General features: G+C 54.9%; 2 protein-coding genes across 3 annotated transcripts in view; both read right to left on the reverse strand.

Moving 5' to 3' along the window:
• Positions 1-3,880: 3,880 nt before the first annotated feature.
• On the reverse strand, positions 3,881-17,360 carry CIDEA (cell death inducing DFFA like effector a). 2 transcript variants are annotated; one of them, XM_068563620.1, is made up of 5 exons: positions 16,926-16,953; positions 10,111-10,255; positions 9,268-9,414; positions 6,328-6,509; positions 3,881-4,279 (listed from the first exon to the last, which is right to left on the reverse strand). In XM_068563620.1, the coding sequence occupies exons 2-5, from the start codon at positions 10,240-10,242 to the stop codon at positions 4,132-4,134; spliced, it is 609 nt and encodes a 202-aa protein (XP_068419721.1). In that variant the 5' UTR covers positions 10,243-10,255; positions 16,926-16,953; the 3' UTR covers positions 3,881-4,131. The 2 variants fall into 2 exon arrangements, with proteins under 2 accessions (XP_068419721.1, XP_068419720.1); XM_068563619.1 differs by lacking the exon at positions 16,926-16,953 and adding an exon at positions 17,287-17,360 and having other exon boundaries at positions 3,882-4,279.
• Positions 17,361-22,572: 5,212 nt separating this feature from the next.
• The window catches only part of IMPA2 (inositol monophosphatase 2), a 28,013-nt gene continuing 23,505 nt past the window's right edge, over positions 22,573-27,080 (reverse strand). The window contains exons 6-8 of the mRNA XM_068562782.1: positions 24,954-25,062; positions 24,210-24,361; positions 22,573-23,062 (exon numbers count right to left, since the gene is read on the reverse strand). Coding sequence (XP_068418883.1) covers positions 22,947-23,062; positions 24,210-24,361; positions 24,954-25,062 — 377 coding nt within the window. The 3' untranslated portion in view covers positions 22,573-22,946. The remainder of the gene's footprint in view (positions 23,063-24,209; positions 24,362-24,953; positions 25,063-27,080) is intronic.

Below are 27,080 nucleotides of genomic sequence, written 5' to 3' on the forward strand. Positions count from 1 at the left end.
CCTTCCTAGGAGCTGGAGCCTCTCCCTGGGCAGCCCCCACTTCTTGTTTCCTGCTCTCCTTGGCCACCGCCTCTCCCTGCTGTATCTTCTGCTTGGACCTTGGACCCCTGACAACAAGCTCTGTCTACCTTGGGGACTCCCCCTCCCCTTCCTGTAGAGACCCTCAGGTCACCTCCTCACCTCCCCCCGGCGCTTACAGCTCGCCTGCCCCTCCCCTGCACGTCTCTGGATCTTTTGGACCTGATCATCTTTTTTTCCAGCCCTTCTTTTCACCCACTGGGCTGTTGTGTAAGGAGAAGCTTCCAGGAAAGATATTTAAAGCTATGTTGCACTTTCACAACTAAGCGCACAAATGGGAATGTTTGTCTTTTTGCTACATAAACCTGTAGATTGGATTAAATTAAGTTAATCTGAATCATCGCCACCTGCAGGTGCAATGCTCTGATGGGCCCTTTTTCTGGTCCCAGATTCCAGTTGGATGTGAAGCACCGAGAAGGTGTGTCAGGGCTGAGCTCTCGTCTGCTCCCTGCCCCATGTCTGCACCAACCGCACACCATGCGCCCACCAACCTGCCAGGTGCCCAGGTACCCAGGCATTCCACGTGTAGAAGTCTTGCCTCCTGGGCTGGGTTATAAATTCCTCAGGTTGGAGACTAGACTTCCTGCGTGTTGCCTGTAATACTCAGCACATGACTTAACATGCAACTGCACTGAGTAAGTGATTGTGAAGGAAGAAAACAGGCACAGAATTCACAGCCTCGAAGGACTTTCCTTTTCTGAAAGGGGGGCCCAGAATATTACAATGGGAAATGAAGAAGAATTGTATAATGCCTCCTTAAACAAAGAGGTTTCCACCAGGGTTTTGTTCGAGTTAAATATAAATTCAGGTGGTGCTTTTAAAAGAGTCAGAATCATTCACAGCTGATTATGATCCTCCAGGTATTTGGCCGAATTGCTTTCCCACCTCTCCTGCTGGTTTGTGTCTGGTCCTGACTTCTCCCTGCAGGGGTGGTGGGCATGGAGGGCAGGTGGGGAGTGGTCCGGCGTGCCTTCCCTCTTCGGAGGCTCTGGGCTGGGCGGCTTTCTCTGCTGACAGTCTTGCTGGGAGGGTGCCTGAGATAAGGTACTGACGCGAAGCCGTGTGAATTCTTCTTCCTTCTTCCCCACAAGAGAGCCCTGGCTTTTTGGAGAGTCAGACGCAGCTCAGGCCGAGCCCCCCCTCCAGCTGTCTCAGCTGTTGCCAGGAATGCAGTGGGTGGCGGCAGCGCCTGCGCCCGCAGGCCCCTCTGGCCCCAGATTCAGAAAACATCCCTCCCCACCCACGCCCACGGCTCAGCTCACCCCGATTCTATAGCCCTTCCCTCCTAAATCTATGTGTGACCAACTCCCAGATACCTGCCACGTGGCTCGCTCATCCTTTCCAGGGAGAAACAGAGGGTCCCAGTGCCAGGAGGGGGCCTGGTCCTTCCGCGATGTGTTCACCCACCGTCCTCTCCAGGCAGGTACCCACCACACCTTCACAGGTGAGGAAACCAAGTAAACCGTCGAGCCTCACATTTCAACCCCAGCTTCTTTTATTTTTGAAATTCATTTGATTGGGGTAAGAACACTGAACATGAGGCCGACCCTCCCCCGGTTCTCAGGTGTGAGCTGTATGACTGTTGATTCAGGTACAACCAGCAGCCACCAGACGTCCTCACCTGACTTCACTGAACCCGTAACCACCGCCTAGACCCTGGCTTCCTGAGCAGGAGACAGGCCGGGGCTCTGCAGCTCTGCCTATATGACCTGTTTCAGCTGCAATGGGATTGACTAGAAACTGAGGAACAGGAGAACCGTTGTGTCGGATGCTCATTCCAGGGAGGGCTGGGGGGTCGCAAGACTTTTCTGTTGGGTGAGACTTCCCCCTCGCCGGCCCTGCCTTCCAATGCAGCTGCCCCGATGCCTTCACTGAGGCCCCCCCCCCCAAATCTGGCTTCTGCTCAACACAACAGCTGGAGAAGTGGCACCTCGAGGCCCCCGACTATTTTTATGTGGCCATCTGCCTCCTGGACAGGCCTGGCCGGCCTCAGCAGGCCCGAGGAATCCCACAGCAGGTGGTGACAGCTGGACAGCTGGGGACACCGGCCCTGCCCTTGACTGTTCTGGGGATGCTGGAAATGTGGCCTGAGGACACAGGAAAAAGGATGCCTTTACCTGTCGCAACTCAGGGCGACGTGGTGCCTGGCTTCCTCTCCATCTCTGGAGCCCTGAGGCCAGCCCTGCTCTGTCTGCCCTCACCGGAGTCTGGGTGGTGGGCTGGGAGGGGAGCCCCCAGGCGTACGGGTCGGAAGCTCTGGCCAGCTGCAGGCCTCACTGCACAGAAGGGAGAGCGCCGCACCCCAAGAAAGCACTGGGCTCCTGCTGGTGACGAGGCCCCGGGGTCCCTGCCGCAGACTGACTGAAAACTGCCAGAGCAAAATCCAGCTCCTTTGTAGAAACTACGATCATCAATCATCGGAGAAAGGAACCCGCATCCCCAGAGAGGAAGATGGCAGAAAGGAGAGAGGAAACGTCCAGAGTTTTCTTTTTGCACACAATTTATTCATCACACAGGAGCGGGAGCAGGAGATAGGAGGCCCGTGGGTGGATGCAGGTTGTTGTGGAGGAGCTCATTCAGAAACTCCCAGACTCTAAGCCATACTTCTTTTGAATGTAACCCGCTTCCAAGACCCCTGTCCGTTCCACATTCTCCTCCTGCTTAATCCCCCTTAGAACAGGCCAGGGAGCCCCTGGACGCAGTAAGGAAAGGGCGCTGAGTCAGAGAGAGGGCTGAGTCAAGGCATCAGGGCACTGAGTGAAAATTCCTTTTTTGGAAGCCGGGCCGCCCCTCTCCAGGAGGCCAAATCCCTGGGAAGTGATGCAGCCCTCGGTCAGTGAGAGGCAGGAGCCGCCCAGCGGAAGGTGCCGGAAAGCCATTTCCGTCCTCCTCCCTCGCTCGGGAAGGGCTTCCAGCCGAGCTCCTTGTAAGGGAAGCGCTCACAGCAGGGCCCGCGGAGCTGGTGGCAGCACCACCCACCTCCGCCAACCTCCCCACCCGCTGCATTTCCCCCAGAAGCCGAGCAGGAGGGGAAGGGGGGCCCTGAGATGCCTTTTTTATTTTGCTCTGTTTGAAAAAGAGGCTGTGCTCTGAGGAATGCGGCTGCAATTCCTTTACTTCTGCCCCTTCTGCCTGTGGTCCTGGGCTCCCGGCCCTGCTGCTGGGCGTTTGAAGCAGGGAATGGGTGGGAGTCAGGTCGGCGTAGCAGGGGTCCGAGGGGATCCGGGCTGTGATGGGGGCAGGGGCGGGGGAGCACGAGTCCGGGCCCAGGTGTCTGACTGTGGGCGGTTCTGTGCTTCTGGGACAAGCTGTGGTGTCTCCCTTTGTCCTGGGCTGTCAGCCAGGAAGGGGACAGGACTCCGTGGCAGCGTTTCTTAGGAGGAAAACCACAGATCCGAATGGCACCTGGCTCCTGTGGGTCTCCTAGTCTAGCAGCAGCCCCCGTTTCCCCCAGGGAGCCGTGCTGCCCCTTTCCGAGCCGTGTGGTCGGGGCTCGCCCTGCGTCCCTCGTGGCCTGGGGTCCCGCCTGACTCGGCCACACCCGCCCTGCATCAGGCCCCGGCTTGGAGCAGCTTTGTTTTAAGGAAAGGTTGCCAGTGCAGCTTGATCACCTCCAAAAATTCAGATCCACAGGCTTTCAGGTCACTGGGCTCATTCAGGACTGACATTAAAAAACCCCACAGTAACATCTGACCCTCCTGTCTCCTGACAGACTTAAAAGTGATTGCACGTGTTAGCAGAGCATCTCTGGCTGAGTTTTGCTTCTGTGAGTTTTGTGTGCTTTTCTGACATGAAGAAGACAGGAGGAAGAAGTGCAGTATCACAGCGACTCTCTTGACTGGTTTATTGTGGAGCCGCAGGCCTCGTGCTGCCCTCGTCCCCCTACCCCATCCCCACCTGGGGGGCCTCCACCGCCTGGCCCCTGGCAGTGCCCTCAGGCCCCTTTTCTTTCCTGAGCAGGGGACACGTGGTGGGAACACAGTGTCTTCGGAATGCGTCCCTGGAGAGGGACCTGCGGGGTTGAGGCCAGCGGAGACTCCACACCGTGCACCCCTATCCACTCGTGATCCCCCGGCGAGGGCGCGGGCCGGGCACCGCCCGCTCCTCTGTGTCAGCCAGCACTCGGAGCATGTAGGTGCCCGTGTGGACGAGACACTGGCCGGTCACTTGGGCGGTGTGAGACAGGAACCACAGCAGGCTCCTGCAAGAGACAGGGCGGTTGGGCGGCGGTCCGGGCCCGTGGGGCAGAGGACAGGGGTTCCCCACTCCCACCCCCACATGCGCTCAGGGCCACACAGCCCACATCCCAGCACTTTCCAGTCCCAGCTCCCAGGGCACAGCCTCCCAGCACTGAGATGCAGGCACCGGCTCCGGAGGTCTGGATGGGACCTGGGACTCTGCGTTTCCGGCAGCTCCCCTGCCACTGGCCTGGGACCACTCGTCCCCTGGCCTCTCCCGAATGTGGCCTGTCACCAAGTCACTGGAACATGCTGAGTGGGCGGCCCAGGCAGCACAGGCTCTGTCCTCCTTTGGCCTCTTGCTAACCCTGGCGGCCTTGCCAGGGCTGTGGAGCTTGTGGCTGAACTCAGTCGAGTCGGGGTGAAAGGAACCCCAGGCTGGAGGGGACTCAACACACCTGCCATTGCGACCCTGTGACCCAGTTCGCTTAGGGCGGACGGGACACTGCGACTCAACCCTGGGCATCTGAGCCCAAGGCTGACCTGGCATTCGTGTTGTTTCAGACTAAAAAATAGCTCTAACTCAAATTCTTATTCTCTACCAAGTCCAAAGCTGAGGAATTCCACGCATTTTAAGGTCCGTCCCTTCACAAGGAACCGGGGCTCGGCCGCACTGGTGGGGACTTCCACTCCTGGCGTCCCCGCGGGGCCTGGCCGGCAAAGCCTCATATCTGGGGGCCTCCTGCAGCTGCTCGCACCACCCTCAGATCCACCAGACGGTGAGAATCAGTGACAAGAAGGCTGGGTCGTCTCGGGAAAGATTTTGCTGAGGTGCGTTCACTTTCTTTACACTTATCTAAGTTGTTGTAACTCTCCCGACTCACTTGAAAAATCAAGCAATCAAGCTGTTCTCTCCCGTCTCAGCAAAAAGAGGAAGGTCACTGGGGAATGGGGGGGCGGTCCAGATTCCAGCAGCAGGACAGTATCTGTTGTCTGGGACCGGGCCTCGGTGACTCTGGGTGGGAAAGGAGGCCAAAGGAAGCCACCGTCTGCCCGCACGACCATGTACCGGGCGTGCAGCCCCGTCAGAAGGACCAGCCTCATTTCCAGAATGAGGAAAGCCTCGTTCCCCGCCCGCACTACCCTGCCCCGTGCTTCCCTCAGGGAAGCCGTCCTGGGACAGCAGAAGGAGGGGACCAGCACCCCAGAGAAACAGGCAGGCCCTGCCGGGGAGCTGTGCAGGGGACATCAGGTGTCACGTGGCACCTCTTAGGCGAACTTCAAATACCTCCTTCTCCTGTCACCCTCTCCCTGCATCCCCCCAACCCGAATCCCTTCTTTAGAGGCTCAGTGACAGATTAACTGAGGGCTGGAAGCAGGTGTATTTAGGGCCTATGCGATCAGAGAAGTTGGAAGCAAACTCCTCATTTTAAAGATGATGAAACTGAGGCTCAGAGAAGTTGAGTAACCTGTTAAAGGTCACACAGCTGGCTGCTCAGAAGCAAGGCTGGGCGGGAACCCCTGGTGCAGGGCTCACAGGCCGGGTGTCCAGAGTGTGCCTGGTGCACATAGAGAATTTGTTCAAACTGTTTTGGGGTACAGATCGGGACCCGTCTTCTCCAGGCCCGGCCTGTGGGGTAGGGGTGCCCTGGCAGTGCGTGGAGAGGGGCAAGGCCAGCGCCTCCTGCCCACCAGCTTCAAGTTCCGTAACACAGAACTACATGTGCAAGTCCTCATCCAGGTTTGGGGGCTAATCTGCACAAACCAGGTCAGAATCTCCTTGGCTCTGGTTTTAGCTGTCATTGCTGAGAAATAAGGTTTTTAAATGCACAGCTCTAGGTTTTAAAAGGAATTTGGTTCTTCTTTCTATTTATTATTTAGGTTTTCTTTCCATTTCGTATTTATTGGTCTTTGGAGAAAACTATGTATTTTGGCTCAAGTTTTTGTTTTCTGAGTAAGTCTGTGGCGTAAGAGCTTTTATGACAACATGAGTGAGAGTCAGGCCGGGGCTCGAGGGGCTGGGGACGGGCTGCCCGCCATGTCCAGACTCTCTGGTCCCCAAGTGTGTTACCTCAGCAGGGCCTTGAGGCCCGGGCACCGGATGTCGTAGGACACCGAGTACATCTCGTACATAGTGGCTTTCACGTTGAGGCAGCCGATGACATCCTTGGGGTTCAGCTTGTACAAGTCGAAGGTGACTCTCGCGATCCCCTGTCTCTTTGGCGGCTGGTGGGCTGGGATGTAGGTACCACCCTAGAGCCGTGGAGGAAGAAAGCCTGCAGCACTGGCCTCGCTGTGACCAACAAATCCTGTGCCTCTGGTTTTAGGCTGGTTTCAGCTGTCCTGTCAGCTTAAAATCTGTGACTAAGCCGCTAACTATTCAAGGAATGTTTTCAGCAGATCAGTGTGCTTATGTTGCCATGGGGTCCAAACCCATAAGAAAGTGCCCTCCTCCAAGCTGCTCTGTTCAGTGACTGGAGATGAGTGTGATTCAGCTTCAGCGTCCAGGGGTCAGTGGACAGTTGTGCCGGTGACTTGAGGTGGAAACGCACTCACCCTGGTCACCTAGGGCCACGCGGCCGCCTGCTGACGACTGTGCCACAGCCCACCTGACGGCCAGCGGGCACACTATTCCCGCCGTACGAGAGGCACCACGGAAAGTGCCAGAATCCACAGCTAAGCCAGGGCTGGTGGCGTGTGATAAATCATGGGCTCCCCTGATTTCTAGTTCCTGCCCTGGAAGAAGGTTGGCCTCTTGGGGACACTAATGGGACCTACTCTCGGTCTACCTGAGACCCTTGTGGTTGGGAGAGAAGGTCAGAGACCTCTGTAAATCCCAGGTTTATAAACAGTCTTCCCACAGAAGCTTTGAGAAGAAACAAGAGAGAACAAAGCTGTCCCAGGTACACATCCCAGGTATACGTCCCAGGCACACGTCCTGGTGGGTTTGCTGCAACATGGTCCTGCAGTGTCCAGGATCGAATAGAGGTACAACTTTCATGAACCTTAGGTGTTGGGAGTAGTTGAGGCTGTGAGTGTTAAATACTCTGACAAAAATCTACTAAGTTTGAATTTAAACCATAAATTCCTCTAAAAGCACCCAAACCCTTCTTCCTGGAGCCCCTCTTCTCTTCCCACCCCACCCCCACCCACTTGGACACATGATGGTTGCAGCCCATCGACTAATGCACCGAGGTCCTGCTGCCTCGGAGAGGGTGTGTCTGTCGTTTAGGAAACGTTAGTAAAAATTAAGATTACAGAATCAAGGGGTGAGTTCCACCTGAGCCCCTGACACAGCTCCTCTCTGACGCATGAAAGTTTTAATCTCACTCTCCCAACATCTTTGGTCTTGAGTCAAAATCGAGATGCCTACCCAAACTCGGGACCTAATGGGGGTGTGGTTTCCATCATCTGGACCCAGGAGGCCCCTGAAGATGCTCTGAGGACCTGCTCCCCACGGGACAGGCTCCAAGGCTTTGGATTGAGGAAGGGAGACCCCTGGCGGCTACTTCTTGGAAGTTCTGGCCAAGTCAAGTCAAGTAGCCTCACTGAGAAACCCCTACAAGTGGGGCAGGACTTACGATCCCTGAAGGAAGGAGGTCCAGACGCCTAAGACCCCGTGTGAGACTCACGTCAACCAGGCTGCTACCAGACAGAGAAGCCTCCTCTCACCCCGAGAACCACCATATCGGTGCCACTCTCGTCCACAGCCTCCTGTCACCACCCTGACCCCCAGCTCAGTGCCCACCACGCGGGGGCTTCAACCTGTCACATGGCGACTGACTCTCCCACTAAGTAAAAGAGGATTTCACTAGCAAAACAAACATAAAAGACCCTTCCCTTCTGAATTAGTTTCCTGGGGCTGCTGGGACCAACGGCCACAAGCTGAGTGGCTGAAAGCAACACAGACTGATGCTCTGACAGTTCTGGGGGTTGGAGGTCCTGAGTGAGCTGCAGGCTGTCCTGCTGGGGCTGCCGTCCCGGCTCCAGAGGCGCCTCTGTCCCTCGGCCCGTGGCCCGTCTTCCCGTCGCTCCTCTCTCTGCTTCCGCCCTCGCTGACCCTCCCGTGTCCCCCTTACAAGGACCCTGTGATGACATCGCCACACCAGGCAATCCAGGATCATCACCCCATGCCAAGTCCCCTTTGCCACGTAAAGTGACACGTTCCTGGGTTCTGGGGATGAGGACGTGGGTCATGGGGGCTGGAGAGAGAGACCAGCTGGGTCACAAGCATCAGTGAATAAACTCCGTCCACTGATGCTTCCTCCCCGGGTCTCTGTAAACTACACTCCAGCTTGCGTGGTTTGGGACTCAGCAGTCCCTAAAGCCTCAGGGGGGCAGCTTGAGGCCAGGTGCTCAGGAGAGAGCTCTGGGCAGCTGTCCGCCCAGCATCCAGCAGAGCTGGGGTCACTGGCTGCCCACAGGGGAGATGCCAGCTTCCCTGCCTGCTTCCCTCTCTGGATCCTGGTTTCCATAAAATGTTGGATTCTGAGGATTTCCCTTTCTTGAAGGTCAGTTAGGCATACAAAAAGATGTTTGAATATTTTGCTTTACATTTTTAGGTGTTTTATGGTGGGAATGTTTTCCAAGATATATAACCTGTAGTTTTTCAGAAATATAACCCTTTATTCTACCTCTTTGCTTGCCTAAATCACTGTGTTTACACCTACACACCCCTCCCTAATTTTACCAGTTGTGTCAGCTCGCCACCTCCTGAGGTCACAGACAGTGAGTGGTCACAGGTCATATCCACACACTCTAACCGGATCTGTAGCCCCTCACTGGCCAAAGCCTGACCCTCAGAATTACTGGCTCTAAATCACATAGTCCAGGTTCATAAAGATGCCAAGTTTCCTAGAAATAGTTGAAAGCATCCCTGGAGGGTAGGAGATCCAGTTATCAGGTGAACACAAAGGAAGTATTTGGAAAGTGGGCCGGTCAACCCCAAAGTGGGGACCACACTTCCATAGGTGAGAAGCCTTCCCAGAAGCTGCCCAGACAACACGCTTACCGGTGTCCACTTCTGTCCCTTCTCCAGGACCATGAGGTGCGTGTTGTCCCCCAGGGTCTGGAAGAACTCCTCCGTGTCCACCACAGTGCCGTCCTCCTCCAACACCAACGTGACCAGTCCGCTGGCGATAACCAGGGCATCCAGGGTCTAGGTCAGAACACACCAGCGTCACGGGGTGAAGTGAGAGACTCTGTTTGGACCCATCCATGGCATCAACTAAGTCATGGTTCCAGAAGTGTTGGCTGATTTTGAGGGTTTTAAATGGTAAAGATGTACCTTACCTGGTGTCTATGACTCAGCCTTTGCTTGGAAAAGAGAAATTAAAAAATCAAACGGACCTAACTTCTTCAGAGGTTTCAACGATGTGAGATAAGGGATTACACTGAATAATATTCAGTTTCTAAAATGTCCTGCTTATTTGGACAAATAAAAAGAACGACCCTGTATCTGTGATACTTAAAGAGCCCACATCTCTGTCGCTTCAGAGACGGCGTGTTGGATTCTCATTTCTCGTCTCCGATGAGAGTCTATGATTCTTCCTTATCTGGCGATCGAGGACGCTGTTTTACATTAAGGACAATTCGTCCCTGGCCTTTATAACCAAAACCAGATTTCTACAGTTGCTGCCTCCTATATTCCCCCTGTCAAAGAACCAAAGCCACATTATCAATTGATGGCTACTTTGAAGGTTTTCGTCTCTGTACCTAAGTCTTTTATGGGACAGGGACACAGCAATATTCCCTTTAATGTCAGAAGGCTCCCCCAGACCCTCTGAGGCCAGGACACAGACCCTCTGTCTTGCACTGGCTTGTTCCCGGGACCCATGTGGGCTGGTGGGGGTACCTTGGTGAGGAGCTCCTGCAGGCTGCTGGCGGTCACCCCTCGGCGGCTGCTCCTGTCGTGGCTGGAGACCCGGAAGGGGCGAGCGGGATGCATGAGGGGTGTGAGCAGCACCTTCTTCGTCTGCGACCCCATAAACGTCAGGGGCCTAGAAATGGAGGGAAGAGTAAAAACAAATTGATGTTACTTTAAAGAAGAGTCTTTAAAGAGAGGTTTGAAGTACACAGAAATAAGACAAGCTTAGTATTTGCACCTAAAAGAAAGGAAGCCAATGGTTGGGGATGATTAAAAATTGTGTACCTGACATCCAAGGAACAAACAAATACATAAAATTAAAAAATACAACCATCGTTATACCCATTTTTACCAGAACATTCAAAGCCCTTGCAGTAACTGTTTGAGAAGGAAAGGTAAGGTCATCAAAAGAGAAATAACAATTATATTCTGCAAACATGGGTTTTAGAGCTGAAAAATCTAAGAAAGTGATTTCTCCAGGCCATGTAGTAATTGAACAGAGTTAAAGAATTAGGCACACAAACAAATAGTTACATATTTGCACAATAAGACAAAGCCAGAAATTTAAAAGCCAGATAGTGTTCACTATAGCAATAAACCAATTTTTTGAAATTAGGATAAATGAGGAACAGCAGAACCCTGTAATCACTGCGGCTGGAAAAGCAACCACTTCAGATTGTATGTCATGTGGCACTTTGGAGTGAGTTCCACATTTATCAAAGAATTAATTTAACAATTCACCACAAAAAAAGAACTAACATAGGAAAAGAAAACAACGTAGCAAAACCAAATGAAGACAATTTTCTGAGGAAAAAAATCCCCAACCCTTGATTATTAAAGTTTTGTTACCTAGCAAATACTAAAAAGTAATAAAGTGAAGGGTAAATTAAAAACAGCCGATAAGTAGTAACTTTAGTAGTTTTTTTTAACATACACATATTTTGCTTTATATGTATTAACTCAATCCTCAAAAAACCTAGTTTTCTCAATTTACAGGTGAAGAAACTCAGACCAGAGAGCGGCCCCACAGGTCAGAGCTGGGATTCAGACCAGGCACCCGGTCTCTGCCTCAGAAAGGTGATCTAGATGCCACAGGCTAAGAAGGAATAAGAAAAGCCTGCATATCAGTGAAGAGGTGAAGATTTGACAACAATCAAAGAAATGCAGAACCACCTTTGACACCATGGGTGCTCTTAAACCCACAAGCAAGAAGTTGTCTAAATAAATCTGGAGGGGACCAGATGCGCCTTGCTGGTGGGGCTGGAAGGGGGTTTTCAGTCTCTGTGGTGACCAGTCTGGCACTGAGGGAGGAGCTCCACCCTGGACAGTGGATGTTTTTATGTCAGGAATGTATCTGTAGAGAAATTATTCACAATATAAACAGAAATCAGCAATGTCCCAGGTCCTGCTTTGTGCTGGCCATTGTGATAAATGTTGGACACTCAATCTCCTCAGACCCCGAGAGACTAGCACCTGTCATGGCACTGTCCCCCAACCCCGAACAGCGCTCAAATAGGTGGTGACTATTTGGACAAATCCTTGTTCAGTGACAATCAGGAGAATGAAATAAAGGTCTTTATTTTGGGGGACAACCTAGAAGATACAAAGTGAGGACATGACTGCTTTCTGACACTTATAGCAGTTTGTCTAGAGTAACTCTACGAAGGTTAAAATTCTAGGAACACCTGCCCTGTTTGCCAGTGTCGGCCACCTGCATATATATATATATATACTATATATACACACACACCTGCATCTATATACATATGCATATATATATATATATATATATATATATATATATATATATATATATATATATATATATATATATATATATATATATATATATCACACACAGTCATTTATTTATGGTTTATCTCTCCAACTAGACTGGACTTTCCTTATGGACAAAGGTGACAACCTGGACTTGCGACTGGCATCTGAAGTGCGGGGGGCGGGTGGGGGGCAGTCTTGTGGGGCTGAGCCCTCACCCTGTAGAATCTGACACCGTCTCTGGGTAGATGGTGTCAGAACTGAGTTCAGGGACTTCCCTGGTGGTCCAGTGGTAAAGAATCTGCCTTCCCTGGACACCCTGCCAGCGACTGAGAAATGCTTGGTGCTGTGTGGGAAGCCCCTCCCCCATCCTTACATGCTAGAATTGGTGTCACAACCTCTTTACCTAGATTGTCAGCAAGAATTCGGTGTGAAGCATATTTAGCCGGCATCAGGCTTGTGCCTCGTGACTGCAGGCATCCGAGCACCTGCCACAGCCAGCAACGTGCTGGCTTTTTATAAATTTATTTATTTATTTTTATTTTTGGCTGCATTGCGTCTTCGTTGCTGCACACGGGCTTTCTCTAGTTGCGGCGAGCGGGGGCTCCTCTTCATTGCAGTGCGCAGGCTTCTCATCGCGATGGCTTCTCTTGTTACGGAGCATGGTCTCTAGGTGTGTGGGCTTCAGTAGTTGTGGCGCACGGGCTCAGTAGTTGTGGCTCTCGGGCTCTAGAGCGCAGGCTCAGTAGTTGTGGCGCACGGGCTTAGTTGCTCCACGGCATGTGGGATCTTCCCAGACCAGGGCTCAAACCCGTGTCCCCTGTATTGGCAGGTGGATTCTTAACCACTGCGCCACCAAGGAAGCCCTGTGCTGGCTTTTTAAATATATTAACTAATTTCATCACAACCTTACAAGGAAAGTATTACCCCATTTCTCAGGTGAGAAAACTGAGGCTCAGAGTGGTTTCTCAAGGTCACCCAGTTAATAAGGAATCTCTCTGAACTTCAAGTCCCAAGCAGTAAACATTGGCCAGAGCCAGTGAAGAAGAGCTGCGGGCTGGGAGGACACCCCCAGCTCCTCTCCAGTGTCACCACCCAGCCTGTGGCCAGCGTGGCAGCTGCAAGGGGACTATGCCTGGCCAGTGGTCCCCACATGGCTCCCTCCCCAGAATTAGAGCGGCCCAGCGAGGGAGTCCGGGGCTGAACCAACCCAGCGGAGGGCCTGACACACGGCCTCCAGACCTCTGCCCCGGTTCCAGGGAGTTACACAGGCTCCTCATTACACAACATGACAACCAGGGCCCCACGTTCTGCTGGGCTGACGCTCAGAGCCCTCCCCGGCAGCCCGGTGGACAAGGCAGCGAGGATTATCCACACAATGCTTCACAGCTGGGACCTGGCTCTGTTCTTAACCTGATCGTAGCATCATCAGAAACTTGAGCTCGCGGTGAGGAGGAAAGAAGTGTACCAGCACACTGCCTGACCAGGCCAAAGGCGAGCATCGCAACTGAGTACCAGGGAGGCTCAGGGCATGGAGGGAGGGATCGTCAGAGTCGGGGTGGGGTGGGGGGGGAGGTTGCCCACTGGTGAAACCCTCCTCTGGTGTGGGGAGCCCAGGGCCTGCCAACAAGAGCCTCCCTCCCCCCAGAGCAGGGAGTCATTCCTTTGTCCCTGAGTAAAAGACAGGCTAGGGCCAACCAGAGAAGTGGGAGGGTGGGAGGACAAAGTTCACGTCTTGGAACCTGGACCCGGGCCCTGGGGGGGGCGGTCAATGGCACGCCCTGGGCTGAACAGCTCTGACCCAGTTAGTCGTGGTCTGTATCTCCTCATCGCCACCTTTGTGAGCCCCCAGGTGATCCACTGACCTAGCTCCGCCCACCACAAAGCCCTCATTGTCTTTTAACTTCTGACCAGTTTAAGTGCTGGCAGTCACTCCGGCGGCCTTCCCTCCTCGCTGCCCTGAGATAGCCGACCTCAATAAAGAAGGACATCCAGTTATTGCTGTTCTTACGCCGTATGTTTCCCAACAGAGAACTGGGTCACTGTTGGAGAAAAGGCTTAGGAGCCACATAAGAAGGCCCTGCAGGCGTGAGCCATTCTTTCCAAGGAACAGGATGAGTGATTTGATGTGCTGAATTATGTATAATCAAGACTATATTATAGATGATGTAAAAAGGGGTTAAATGATATCTTAGGTACACTAAACCTGCTTAACAAACACTACGCCTGCTTACCCTGCTCCAGCGAAAGGAACAGCAGGGACAACCAGGTACACGAACAAAGCAACATATTAATCCAGCTCAATTCTGGTCCTCTTAATGGGATCATTTATGTCACTGGCCACTAGCCCAAGGCTGAAAATGTGTTGCTATTCCCCCTGAATGCTGTACTACATCAAAGTTGTCACAGGAGCACTAAGAAGACTTAGAACACAGCTTTTGGCAACCCCTCATGTTGGCCGCCCTCTAATCCCTGGGAACGTGCAGGCAATCACACAAAACAGGAAGGGAAATGGCTCAGTACATGGAAAAAAAAAAAACAAGGAAACAGGCTCTTCAAGGAAATAGATTGTTTGGGGAAATCAAGACGATAAGAAAAGTCAGACTTCATAGAACATTCTGGAAAATTGTGAGGGTGTGTATCTCCCAGAAGTGAAGGAACAGGGAAGTCTCTGTATTTTTCCAGGAGGGAGTAAGGAGACCTCAACTCGTACAGTGGGAAATAAAGCAATAGGCACAGACTGACAGTGGACGTGAACCCCACTGCAGTGGAACAAAGCTGGCCCACAGGTCACAAGAAGGCATCTTTCTAGGCCACCCTCTGGACTGATGTTTGTTCTGAAAGCACTGGGGGAGAAAAGCAGGCCCGGGAACAGGCCGTCAGGTGGACAAGTAGGGCCCACGTGAAGAGATAAAGCTCAGACAGAGCTCTGTGCCCAAAGCTGGGTGACAAGGACAGTGCAGGGAAGGGAAGTGTGACCCCAGCCATGGGAATGCAGAGAAGGGGCAGGCCTTGGAAAGCATCCATCAGGCTTGGCGGGGCCTCCGAGAGCTGCAGGGACAGTGGCTGAGGGACAGTCTCGGGGGTGGTGGGGTCTCACTGCGGCAGGAAGCAGAGGAGTGTTGGCCCCTGCGAGGCTTCCTGCTCCCCAGCGGGCCCGGCTCATGACAAGCAACACATGGGACATGTGGGCCCCACTGGGAGCCCCATGGCGGGACTGTGGCAGCTCCCGGCTGTGCCTTGAGCCACCCAGCAAAATGCTTGGTTAGAAATCATATCCAATACATGACCGTGAAGTCTTTGAACACTTTGAATATTATTAAAATAAGAGTTTAGACCACGAAGGAGTAAGCATCAGTAACCTGGGAGATTGACTTGTAGAAAAGTCAATTCCTTGCTTGCATCACTAACAAGACTGGTCAAATTTGTACTGAAAGGGCAGCTATTCAAAACCTAGAGTTCCTTGTTCAAGGAAAGAGGTACTAAATAGCTACAAAAGCAGCTACTTTGCACAAAGTGTAAAGGAGATCAGCTCTGTAACAACCTCAGGGTCAGTGTGAATGTTATCAAAGCCAGAACACAAAGTCAGAGCAGGCTTCGTCTGTGGCAACACACACCCTGTGGACACCCTGGGTGTCCAGAGCTGAGCCAGGAGACCTTGGGCTGCAGCTGCTGGGTCTGCAGCCTGGACTCGGCTTTAAAGAAGGCAGAAGACAAAAGTTTTCTTTTCAGCAAGTGTTACAGATGGTGCAGAAGCAGGTGGGGTCCCAAGAATTAGAGCAGCTCAGTTCTGAAGCAGGAACCCAATGACAGTGAGTCCCCACAGGTGGTCCCTAGCTCCCAGAGCCCTGCACTCAGGGCTGTCTAAGCAGATCAGTCCTTCCCCATGTGCTCATCTGCCAACATTTCAGAAGCAAGTCTCTTCCACCTCACACAGAGAGGTTTTGGGTTTGGGATTGTGCTGTAGGGTCAGGTACAAAAGCAGGGGCAGCCTTAATTCTGCAGGCCTCGTCTCCTCCCGCTCCAGGCCACACCAGCCAGGGCCTAGGGCCCTCTCACAGTCCTTACAACTTGGCCCACCAGCTCAGTGCCGGGAGGACCTCGGAGAGGTCCATGGGAGAAAAGTTTGGAGGATGCACTACAAACTGTCAGCAGTTGCTACCCTTGGGAGTGGGACTGGGGGGCGAGTGAAGCTGGAGGTAGAGGAAGAAACCAAGGGCCTTCCCCTTAGGCCTAAACCACATCAGTGAAGATGCATGAAAACGTCTGTTTCTCACCTTCCTGGGGTCCTGTTTTTAAAGAGAAAGCCCGAGCGGCAGACAGCGCCCCCTTCCATCTTGGCGGCCCTCTCTAACCTTGGGCCTGGCACAGATCCCCCCTTAAGGACCCAGGTTCGGAAGCTTACAGATCATACTCCCCTCTCTCGCACCCACCCCATCCCTCCACCCCAGTCACCTCGGAAAACCTGCATTTTAAAGAACTCAAGGAGATCTTCAGAGAAGTAGGATCCCTCCCCCAAGTCTGTAAAGTTACTGCCACCCAATATCTTTAGGATTTTACAGACAAGGATTGGTTTGGGTTTCCTGGGTGTGAAGATGAACCCAAGAATGGAAAAAAAGTGATGCAGGGCCTGGGTCACGGGCGCGTGGACCGGGAGAGGAGGCGGCGGGGGTCCGCGGGCCCCTCTGCCCCTCTACCCCTCTCCGCCCCCCAGAGCGTCACCACTTCCCCGCAAACTCCTCCTTACAAACCTGGGGACTCAGCCAGCACAGTCAGGGAGGGTCCAGGCCCGGGCGCGCCCCGGTTAGCCCACCACGCTCGGAGCCGGAGCCCGCGCGGCCCTGAGGGGTCAGCTGGCCGCCTCGAGGCCGCCCAGCGTCTCCACAAACACCCCTCGTCTCGCCCCAGCTCCCGCCGCGGTCCGGGACCCCGAGAAGCCTGGCCGCGCGCGCGCCCAGGCCTCCCGGGACGGGCCCCGTCTGCACCCGCGGCGGTCGCGGCTAGAAATGCAGCCGCTCCGCACTCACCACGGCCACCTGTTCCGCGGACGGCCGCGCACCTCGGGAGCCACACCTGGCGCTGGCGGCCGGCCGGAGGCGGGGAAGGGATCGCGCGCGGGCTCCGGCTGGGCGCCTGGGCCCAGGGGCCGCGGGGGTGGGGGAGCGCAGGGAGAGCGGGGCGCACGAGGACAAGGGGCGCCGGGGGGTGAGAGGCGCAGGGGGCGCAGGAGGACCGGGGTGCAGGAGGACCGGGGCGCAGGGGGACGAAGGGGGCAGGGGGATGCGGGGCTCGCGGGGACAAGGGGAGCCGGGGGCGGAAGAGGCCGAGAGGGGGCGGGGAAACGAGGGCCCCGAGGGCGGCGGGGGCGCAGGCCCGCGGGGCACTAGCCTGAGGAGGGCTCCGGCGCAGTCCCGGGCCATCTCCATCGCTCGGGTCGCTGCGGGGCCGGCCTCCCCGGGCGCAGCCTCTTAAAGCGCCGCTACCGGCCCCGCCCGCGTCCACGCCCCTTGGGCTGCGGAGGCCGCGGAGGACGACAGTCGCCACGACCCGCAGCCCAGCCGCTCCGCGGGCCACAGGGGGTCGCCGGTCGGCCTGTCGGACGTTGGGGCAGTCGAGGACACCACCACGCTGGCAGCGTGGCCTCGGCTGTGGAAAGGCGGGTGTGGCCCCAGGATTCGGGGGACCGTGGGGCGGGATGCGCGCAGGTCCCCTAGGGCCGCGCCAGCCGCTGCCTTTGGGGCGAGGACCAGCCCTCAGGGCCGACCCGCCAGGCTGTCTCGCGGCCGGGACAGGGGGTAGAGGGGGTGAAGGACCCCGGGGACTTCACAGTCCTTTAGCTACAGGGACGGGACTTTCTCAGAGTAAGGAAGGCGAGAGAAACACCGAGCCAGGGCGAGAGGGTAACCCAGGTCCTGCTTGCATAGCCCCCCGGGATGGGAAGAGGCAATAGCGCCTGTTCAGACCCGAGAAGGGGCGGGGCTGTCAGGGATTCCATAGCTCTTAATTTCGAACTTGGAGCGGACTCTCTTGAACGGGTTAAGGAGTGGGGTGGTCTCCCAACCCCCGGCGCTTTAAAAGGGGTAAACCGGGATGAACGTGTCCAGCGCCGCCCTGTACGCAGGGTGACTGGCCCTCGCCTTGTCAGCCTGCTGCCCGTGCTGCTGCGAGGAGCCGGTTTCCAAAGAGCTGTGACCTGACCTCTGCCTCGGTCCCGGGACTCACTTGACCAGCACAGCAGGCCCTTCTGCCCGCGCTCCGCCTCCCTTTAGTCACAGAGACAAACACATGTCTTGCCCTGAGGGTCACTGGTGTCACGAGATGAGTGTGGAGCCAAAAGCAATTTCTTTCCAGAGTCCTGGACTCCACAGGGCCTGCGGAAACCCCAGCCCCAGGCAAGGGGGTTCCTGCCCAGGGCCCCCGGGCTGAACTGGGCCTTAGCTGCCCCTCCCCCGACCCCGTGCCATGGCCTGAATGTTTGTGTCCACCCCACACTCATATGTTGAAACCCTAATGCCCAGGGTGACAGCACTGGAAGGTGAGCTTTGGGAGGTGCTTAGATTGTGAGGCCAGAGCCCCCATGGATGGGATTAATGTCCTTATAAAAGAGGCTCCAGAGAGCTCCCTCACCCCTTCTGCCACATGAGGACACAGGGAGAGGATGGCCAGCCATGAACCAGGAGGAGGCGTCACTAGAACCCGGCCCTGCTGGCCCCTGATCTGGGACTTCCAGCCTCCAGAACCGTGGGCAGTAAATCTCGGCCATTCATAATAAGCCACCCTGTGTACAGCATTCTGTTAGAGCAGCCCCACCAGACTAGACACGCAGTTTGACAAATGAAAAAGTGGGTCCAGTCAATTCAACTCCCCTCTTTAAAAACTTTTTATTGTAAAAAAATTACAAATATAAAGACATATAGGGACTTCCCTGGTGGCGCAGTGGTTAAGAATCCACCTGCCAATGCAGGGAACACGGGTTTGATCCCTGGTCCGGGAAGATCCCACATGCCGTGGAGGAACTAAGCCCATGTGCCGCAACTACTGAGCCTGTGCTCTAGGGCCCACGTGCTACAACTACTGAGCCCATGTGTCACAACTACTGAAGCCCGAGTGCCTAGAGCCTGTGCTCCGCAACAAGAGAAGCCACCGCAATGAGAAGCCCGTGCACCACAACCAAGAGTAGCCGCCGCTCGCCGCAACTAGAGAAAGCCCGCGAGCAGCAACGAAGACCCAACACAGCCAAAAGTAAATAAATAAAAATAAATAAATTTTTTAAAAACCTTTAAAAAAAAAAAAAAGACATATAGAAAGAACATGCCATGAGCATCCTTATACCAAGTGCCTGGATTCAATCACCGTTAACATTTTGACATATTTGCTTGTTTTTTTTAATCTGTATTTTTATTTGAACCCCTTCACATCAAATCCTTCAACCTGCATCTCTGAAGAAACCAGAAGGTTGTCACACACACCATAGTGATGTCACGTCTCCTAATGAAATAAAAGCGACTGCTAGTCACACCTGACACTTGGTCTACAGTCGAGCTCTTCAACCCCAGTATGACACTTATAGTGAAAGATTGAAGTAGTCAACACTCACCAAACTGAACACACAGGAATGATGTGATTTATTGTATGTAAGCTACACCTCAGCACAAAATAATGTAAAAATATAAAATACATAAATAATGCTGCAAAAAAGAACAGTAAGACCAGTAGGCATCATATTTTTAAAATAATTTTAAAATATTTTTAATTGTGGTAAAACACATAACACAGAATTGACCATCTTAACCATTTTAAGGGTGCAGCTCAGTACTGTTAAGTATATTTACACTCGTGCCACAGATCCGCAGAACCTTTGCATCTTGCAAAATGGAATCTCCATACACTTTTTTTAATTAAAAAATTTTATTGAGGTAGAGTTGATCCATACCCTTTAAACAATAACCCTCATCACCCACTCCATGCAGCCCCTGGTCCCCCACCGTCTACTCCTGTCTCCATGAACTTGACTGCTCGTGTCCCTCACATAAGTGGGTGCCACAGTGTTTGTCCTCTTGTGTCTGGCTGGATTCACTGAGCAGAAGGTTCATCCACGTGGTAGCAGTGGTCAGGATTTCCTTCCTTTTTAAGGCTGAATAATACCCGACTGTGTGGATGGACCACATTCCGTTTATTCATCAGCCATCAATGGACACTTGGGTAGCTTCCCTCTCCTGGCCACTGTGAATAGTGCCACTGTGAACACCAGTGTACAGATATGACATCATGTTTTTTAAAAATAGAAAACCAGGGTGGCCCAGACATTTTCCTTCCTTTTCTGCACTGGCCTTACTGCCAACCAGAAATCTGTCAGAGCCAGTGCAGGACCAGGACACCCATGCCAGCATCGAGCCATGGCAGTGACCAGGGTGAGCAGAAGCTCAGGCTTTTCTCGAAGCTGAGAGACAGCAAAAGGCATCTGTGTGCCCAGGGATGAGACTCTGGACGGCTGGGAGTGGCGGCTCCAACCCTCTTGCCCCACGTGTCCACTCTGGCCCCATTTGGCTCCACATGTGGCCTCCCTGCCAGGGTTGTGGAGGGGGGACCTGCCACCAGCCGCCTGGTGGCAGTAAACAGCTCTTCCTCCGGCCACCGACCCGGTCGCCTGGGCGTCTGGCTGCTGCTCTGCCTGCTGTCCTGCCCACCGCCGCCCCCCGCCCCGTCCTTGGACCCCCGTCTCACAGCCTAGGCTTTGCATGAATACTCTCCAGCCAAGGCTGTCAACGGGCAGACTGGTGACACCACTGTGGCCGCACCGAGGTTTGCGAGCTCATACACAACATGGAGAGGACCAGACTGTGGCAGCACCACCGTCCGTGAGGTCTGTTTAGAGTCTGTGGGAGCGGTCACGTGCCTTTCCGCGTGCCCAGCACATGCCCACGGCGGAGACGGCTTGTGGGGCCCTGCCGACACGTCACAAATCCGTGCGTGACCGCAGAGCCCGCTCAAGTGCACTGCAGGGGGTTAGGCGGGAGCTGCCACCAGAAACACACGATTTCCCCAGATTCGCACAGCAAAGTGGGGCTGCAAGTGCCCTGCAGCCACAGCCCTGGGACGGCTCCCGTCTCTCGCGTCCTCCCACTGCCTTGGGATAAGATCCTGAGGTTAGATGCTCTGCACCTGTGGTGCTCAAGCTTCGCAGAGCTGTGGTCCTGCACAGAGAGAAGCTGCTTCCCTACTTGGCTGTACTGTTTTCATTGACTCTAGAACACGAGGTGTGAAGAAAATAATGTCCTACATGTGGTCGTACAATCCACCAGCTAGGACAGCTGGCAGTGTCCCAACAGAGGGAGCTTGGGCTGGCTGGTCAGGTGGGGCACAGGGGCCGCCAGATGGAGCCTGACGTCTAGAGGCCGCACTGGCTTGGTGGGGGGGGATGGATGCTGGTGCCCAGAAGGGAACCAGAGACACCTCACCTGGAGGCGGGGGCAGGACGAGACAGAGATCTGAGTCCTGATACCACCACACGGAAGCCTCCTTGGTTATTCACGGACCCACAGGTGAAAGCCAGAGCCGAGACTGAAGCTGAAGGGTCCCAGCGTGGGGGGTGGTCTCTGGAGGACGGTGTGCCTTCAGTGGGGGTCAACGAGGGGCCGGACACTGGTCGGGGTGCAGGGGAGACTCGAGGCCCCGAGGGGTGGCAGGGGCACCAAGTGGCCGCTGAGCCTCCCCACCTGCATGCAGCCTGCAGTCCTCGTGTGGGTATCAAAGGTGGGTCCTCATGCACGGCAGGCAGGAGACCCCCTAGTCCCAAAGGAGACCCCAGTCCTCACGTGTCTGAGCCCTTTACCTGTGCACCTCTCGGGACATCACCTGGCACCCCATTCAGATCAGATCAGAAAACTTCCTAAAGATAGTGAATGTATCAATCAGTAACCCAAGGGGAGGTGGAGGTGAGGCCTCTGGGGATTGGCTTGGGGAGGGAATTACCCCCTGGGAGGCCCCCTGGGCTCCACCAGGTGTGTGAGCGGGCCCAGTGCACCTGCCCTGTGAGCAGCAGGTGGCACAGGGGAGTCAGCGTGATGGGCTCTGAGGCCCCGCAGTGTCTGCAGAGGGGAGCAGGGCCGGTGGGCTTGCCGAGGGCTCTCCAGGGTGTGGTTTGGTGAAAGTGCCTGGGTCATTGCACAGGCCGAGCCCTGGAGTTTAGGTGCCAGAGACAGCAGGTGCTGGGGCCGCTCTAAATACTCTTTAATTATTGTTGACAGCAAATTAGGAACACGAGGGAGAAAGCTAAGTGTGGGCTGGAATTTCCTCTGTCCTAAGACTGACTTTCTCGATTTTTAAACTTCAGAAAAGACCCGTGGCCAGCCAGTGAATATCGTCATTAGAATTATTCTTATATGTAATTCCTCCTCCTAAAGAGGAAAAAAATAAGGCCCAGAAAATATTTTTCCTCTTTAAACTGATCACAAAAACAATAGCATTTTAGAGGTTTGGTTTTCTTCAGTCTGACCCACGTCTCAGATTTTAAATACTGATGTGATAATTACTGAAGTCGTTTTCATCACCCGCGGCAGGCAGATAGCAAGCATGTCACCTCTGGGCTGTCATATGCAAACCTCCCTAAAGAGCCTGTGGATTTTTGGGGTCGTTTGGGGAAACAGGAGACACACTTGTGGAGGGAAACAAGCAGAGAGTCATCATTTGGTTTATTGCATTCTGAAGTACCATGGGCGGAGGCGAGGGAGGTCGCTGAGAGCAACTCTGCTTTATCAGCAGTTCAAAAGCCTTATTACCTGAGATTTGCGTTCTGGAAAAAAAATTGCGATTGCAGTATCAATACATACGTCCTGTGAGATCCAGGTTTCGGCCCCGGTAGGAGGGCTGGACCAACCCACACAAGGTTACGTGAGATTACAGAGAGGAACCACTGGACACCAAAGTCACCAAGACGTGGGCTCAGCCAGACAGCCTGGACTCCAGCCTGATGGCTCCTTTGGGGATCAGGAACTCTTGCTCCAGGCTCCCAGGAAGGCCCCATCCTGGGGCAGCCCTGTCTGCTCCCCTCACCTCTCATCGTCCCGCCCGTAGTTAATCGTCTGTAGGGCCTGAGCTATGAGCACCGCCATTTCCCGTGTGCCCGCAGCAACCACCCTGCAAGACATGAGGTCTAGCGGCCCGCCTGCGGACAGAGGGACAGGGTGTCTGGGTTAGGGAGGGGGTGGCACGACCCCCAACAGCCCAGCACTCAGGCTGAGCCAGCCCAAAGGGTGGAGCCTCAGCCCCGCTCTGCCCCAACCTGGGTGCCATCCAGGCTGCAGGACCGGCACCTCCTGAGGCTGCGCTGGGAGAAAGCGGCTTAAGGTACAGCGTTCAGGGCCGAGGCTCAACCGATGTTAGGTCAGGACAGGGAGCAGTTCTCAAACTCTGCGCTGCACGGGGCTCCAGGGACCCAGGAGGCCTTGGTGGGGTTGGGGAGGGGGGTGCTGGGGGTGGCCTTTCTGATGGGCCCCTCGATGTGGCTGCTCTGTGCACCAGGTATCTGGGGCAGGATGAAGGCCCTCGACCTCCTGGAGGTGTGAACAGGCCTAAAGGCCTCACTGGAGACCTCAGTGCACATGCGTGCGTGTGTGTGTGTGTGTGTGTGCGCGCGCGCGTGGTCACATCCAGGACAAACATGTCTTTAACGGGGACGGGCCTGCCTGGCCTCGATGCCCAAGGCTGACCCCTCTTCACTTCACACCCTCCCGGAAGCTCAACTAGGGTCTCCCGAGGAGAAGGAGCAAAAACGGAGCAATCATGGGATGAAGGGCCCACCGCCAGCGCCAGCAGTTAAACGGAGCCCAGCGTTTCCGCAACAGGCTCTGGATTAAAGCTGGGGGAGGATGGGCTCCACAGAGGACCCCAATGACAGAAGAGGCTCCATGGGCGTCCCTGGGACAGGGACGCTGCAGGACTCGCCCCCGTGGGGTCGGTAACTGGGCACGGTGACTCTGAGGCAGAGGAACAGGTCACCTCTAGGATCCATCACCTAAATCCTCGTCATTGGATCAGGGAGCATGCTGCCTGCTCTGTGGTCTCAGTGGACTGGGGGGGGGGGGCGGGGGCGGGGAAGTGAGTGTTTAGAAAACACTCACAGCCACCCGTCCTGACCCTGGGTCTATTTTCACACCTGGAGGCAGGAAGGGGGAGGGGCCTTCTGGCCTGGCCCACTGCCCTCCCTACATGTCCCTGTTAGCAGAGGAGGGGGCCTGTCTGTCTGGGGCATCGCGGATCTGTCCTGGGGATGCACCCCTGGGGACGAGGGCGGGCTGAGGGCCCGAGCTCACCTGACGTGTCCATCACGACGCCGCCTGCTTCCCTGATGATGACAGTGGCTGCAGCCAGGTCCCAACAGTGCAGGCCAAACTGGTAGTAGGCATCGGCGGCGCCAGAGGCCAGGTGGCAGAGCGCCAAGGTGGAGCTGCCGATGACGCGGACCCTGGCGGAGATGGAGGAGGGGAAACACACTGAATGGCTCTGATCCAGTGCCCGCCCCCTCCACCGCGGGCACCCCCAGGAGCTAAACAAGAGCCCAGGGCCTCTTCCCAAAAGCTCGATTCTGAGCCCTGGGCCCAGAGCCGTGCCGTCCAATAGAACTTTCTGTGGTGATGGACCACTCGGCACCGAGAAGCCACCAGCCCAAGGCCGTGGCACTTGAAGTGTGGCTGGTGCAACTGAAGGACACAACTTTCACTCTGTGGACCTTCAACGATCTTAGATTTAAACCATCCGGGGTGGCCGCGGTCACAGCACAGACCCGGGGGAGACTGGGCTGGGGGGGCGTCACTGTCATCACGAAGGGCGCTGGGCTCTGGGCACACAAGGGGCTGAGATGGGCTCCCACAGGTCCCCTGCCACCCCACCCCCACGGGCTGCACGAGCTCCCGGCTGGGGACCGGGCTGGCTCGCGTGTCACTGCTCCTGCCCCGGGGAGCAGCCTGGGAGCTGTGCGTGGGGCCTGGGCGTCCCGTGGGTCCCGGGGAGGGGGAACATGCACCCATGGGTCCCAGTCCTGGGAGGGGAGCGCGTACCCATGGGCCCCAGCGCGGAGCAGCCTCTCCATGTTGCTCAGGAACAGCTTCAGGGTCGTGGGGTCTCGTCTGGGCCCGATTTCTGTCAGAACCAGGGCCTTGGAGAGATCTGTGTGGAGAGAATTTCTCCAAGTCAGAAACACCAAGGCTCAGTTCTCACTCAGCAGTCGGGGTTTTCCTCGAAGCGAACTGCAAACCCGCCTCCCGCTCTTGCTCGATTCAGTGTCCTCCCTGGGTGGCTGATGCTGCAGAGGTTTCCGGCCTGGGAAAGGAAGGACGTGCTGACTAGAGTCGAAGCCACACCCTGACCATCTCACCTCCCAGGCCCCAGAAAGTCCCAGATGCAGGGGTCGGGGGGTAGACCTCCCAGTTCTCTCTTTTCAGGGACACTTACCAGCAAGAACTCGGAAGGGTCTGGTGGCTCATGAAACTAGCATCATTCAGTCACAAATAAAAACAAAGTGACTCCAAACTGGGAACGCCCCATGTTTGGAGGAAAATCAATGCCTCATCAAATAAATCTGCCTTTAAAAGCCTTTCTCGGGACTTCCCTGGTGGTGCAGTGGTTAAGAATCCACCTGCCAATGCAGGGGACACAGGTTCGATCCCTGGTCAGGGAACTAAGATTCCACATGCTGCAGGGCAACTAAGCCTGTGCACCAAAACTATTGAGCCTGCGCCCTAGAGCCTGCAAGCCACAACTACTGAGCACGCGTGCCTAGAGCCCGTGCTCCGCAACAAGAGAGGCCCCCGCAATGAGAAGCCCGCGCACCGCAACGAAGAGTAGCCCCTGCTCGCCGCAACTAGAAAGAGCCCGCGCGGGCAGCAATGGAGACCCAACGCAGCCGAAACTAAATTTAAAAAATAATAATAATAAAAGCTTTTCGCTAGCTGCCGTGATGACAAAGATGGAAACGTCATCCCTGCCGAGGAAGAGACTGCTAGGCAACGTCTTTGGAAAGGGGTCCTCGGGAGTAACCCCCCAGCATCGGGGGTAGATGCTGTGGCCACCAGACACAGGAAAGTGGCTGCAGGTGGGCCGGGCCTGACTCACTGCGGGGGTCATAGCACTGTCCCTCTTGGCCACACACGCAATCACATCCAGATCTAGTGTCCTGTCTCGTCAGGCCTTGCTGTTCAGGCAGGATCAGCCACTCCCGTGTGTTCAGCTGAGAGAACAAAGCCCCTCCATGAAGTGGAGGAAAAACACGCCCATAGGTAACCTCACTCCCCGGGCCCAATCCCGCCTGACTCCTATAAAGTCACCTCCCACCAGGGACAGACCACTGGGAGGAGACACTGAGTCTGTACCATTTCCCCTTTTCTCACACTGGAGGCTCTCATTGTATACTGTAAAGACTTTCTGAGACCTGGCACCACAGCTGGGCCAGCGACCAGCCCTGCCGTGTGTCTGGTGGCGGCTCGGGCTCTACCCACACGAGGGGCACAGGGCGGCGGCTCCAGGATCTCCGGGGACAGGACCCAGTCTGCCCTCCAGAGCTCACCTCCCAACCCCACCCTCACTGGGCTGCAAGCTGAGAGGGCACCTTCCCATGGAAAAAAGACTTGTTTTGAAGAAAAAGACCTCAACAGGGCCAGGCGCAGTGGGTGACCTGCAGGAGGTCGTGAGGCCCAGACCTTGACTCAAGCTTGTCTGGTGATGATGCCAAAGAAAGGGTTTCTTCCCGTAGTTTTTCATCTGTGAGAAGACACCTCTGTGCCAGTGTCCCCCGCCCCCCAGCTGCAGTGTATCCACTCTTCCTCACGCTTGCTCAAGTGGTGTTTTTTCCTAAATGAAACCCAGACAATTAAGAAGTCATCTGAACTCTGCCACCTGAGGCAAAATACTTTCTATTGTTTTCTTTTGCCCAGATAATGAAACAAAGGTAAAAATGACAATCCCCTCTACTTAATATTGTCTTATATTATGATTAATTCTGACTAGCTCTCCACAATTACTATGACTTACTATGACTTTTATTACCTTTCAAACTATTTTTATCATAACAGTTTAGCTCTTAATCAAATACTAATATATATATAATTTAAAATATTCTGTGACTTCATGGGTGTGGGGGGGGGGCACGGGGACCTATTGCTTAATGAGTTCAGAGTTTCTATTTGCAG

Source organism: Eschrichtius robustus, chromosome 14, assembly GCF_028021215.1.
Source record: "Eschrichtius robustus isolate mEscRob2 chromosome 14, mEscRob2.pri, whole genome shotgun sequence".
Lineage (NCBI taxonomy): Eukaryota > Metazoa > Chordata > Mammalia > Artiodactyla > Eschrichtiidae > Eschrichtius > Eschrichtius robustus.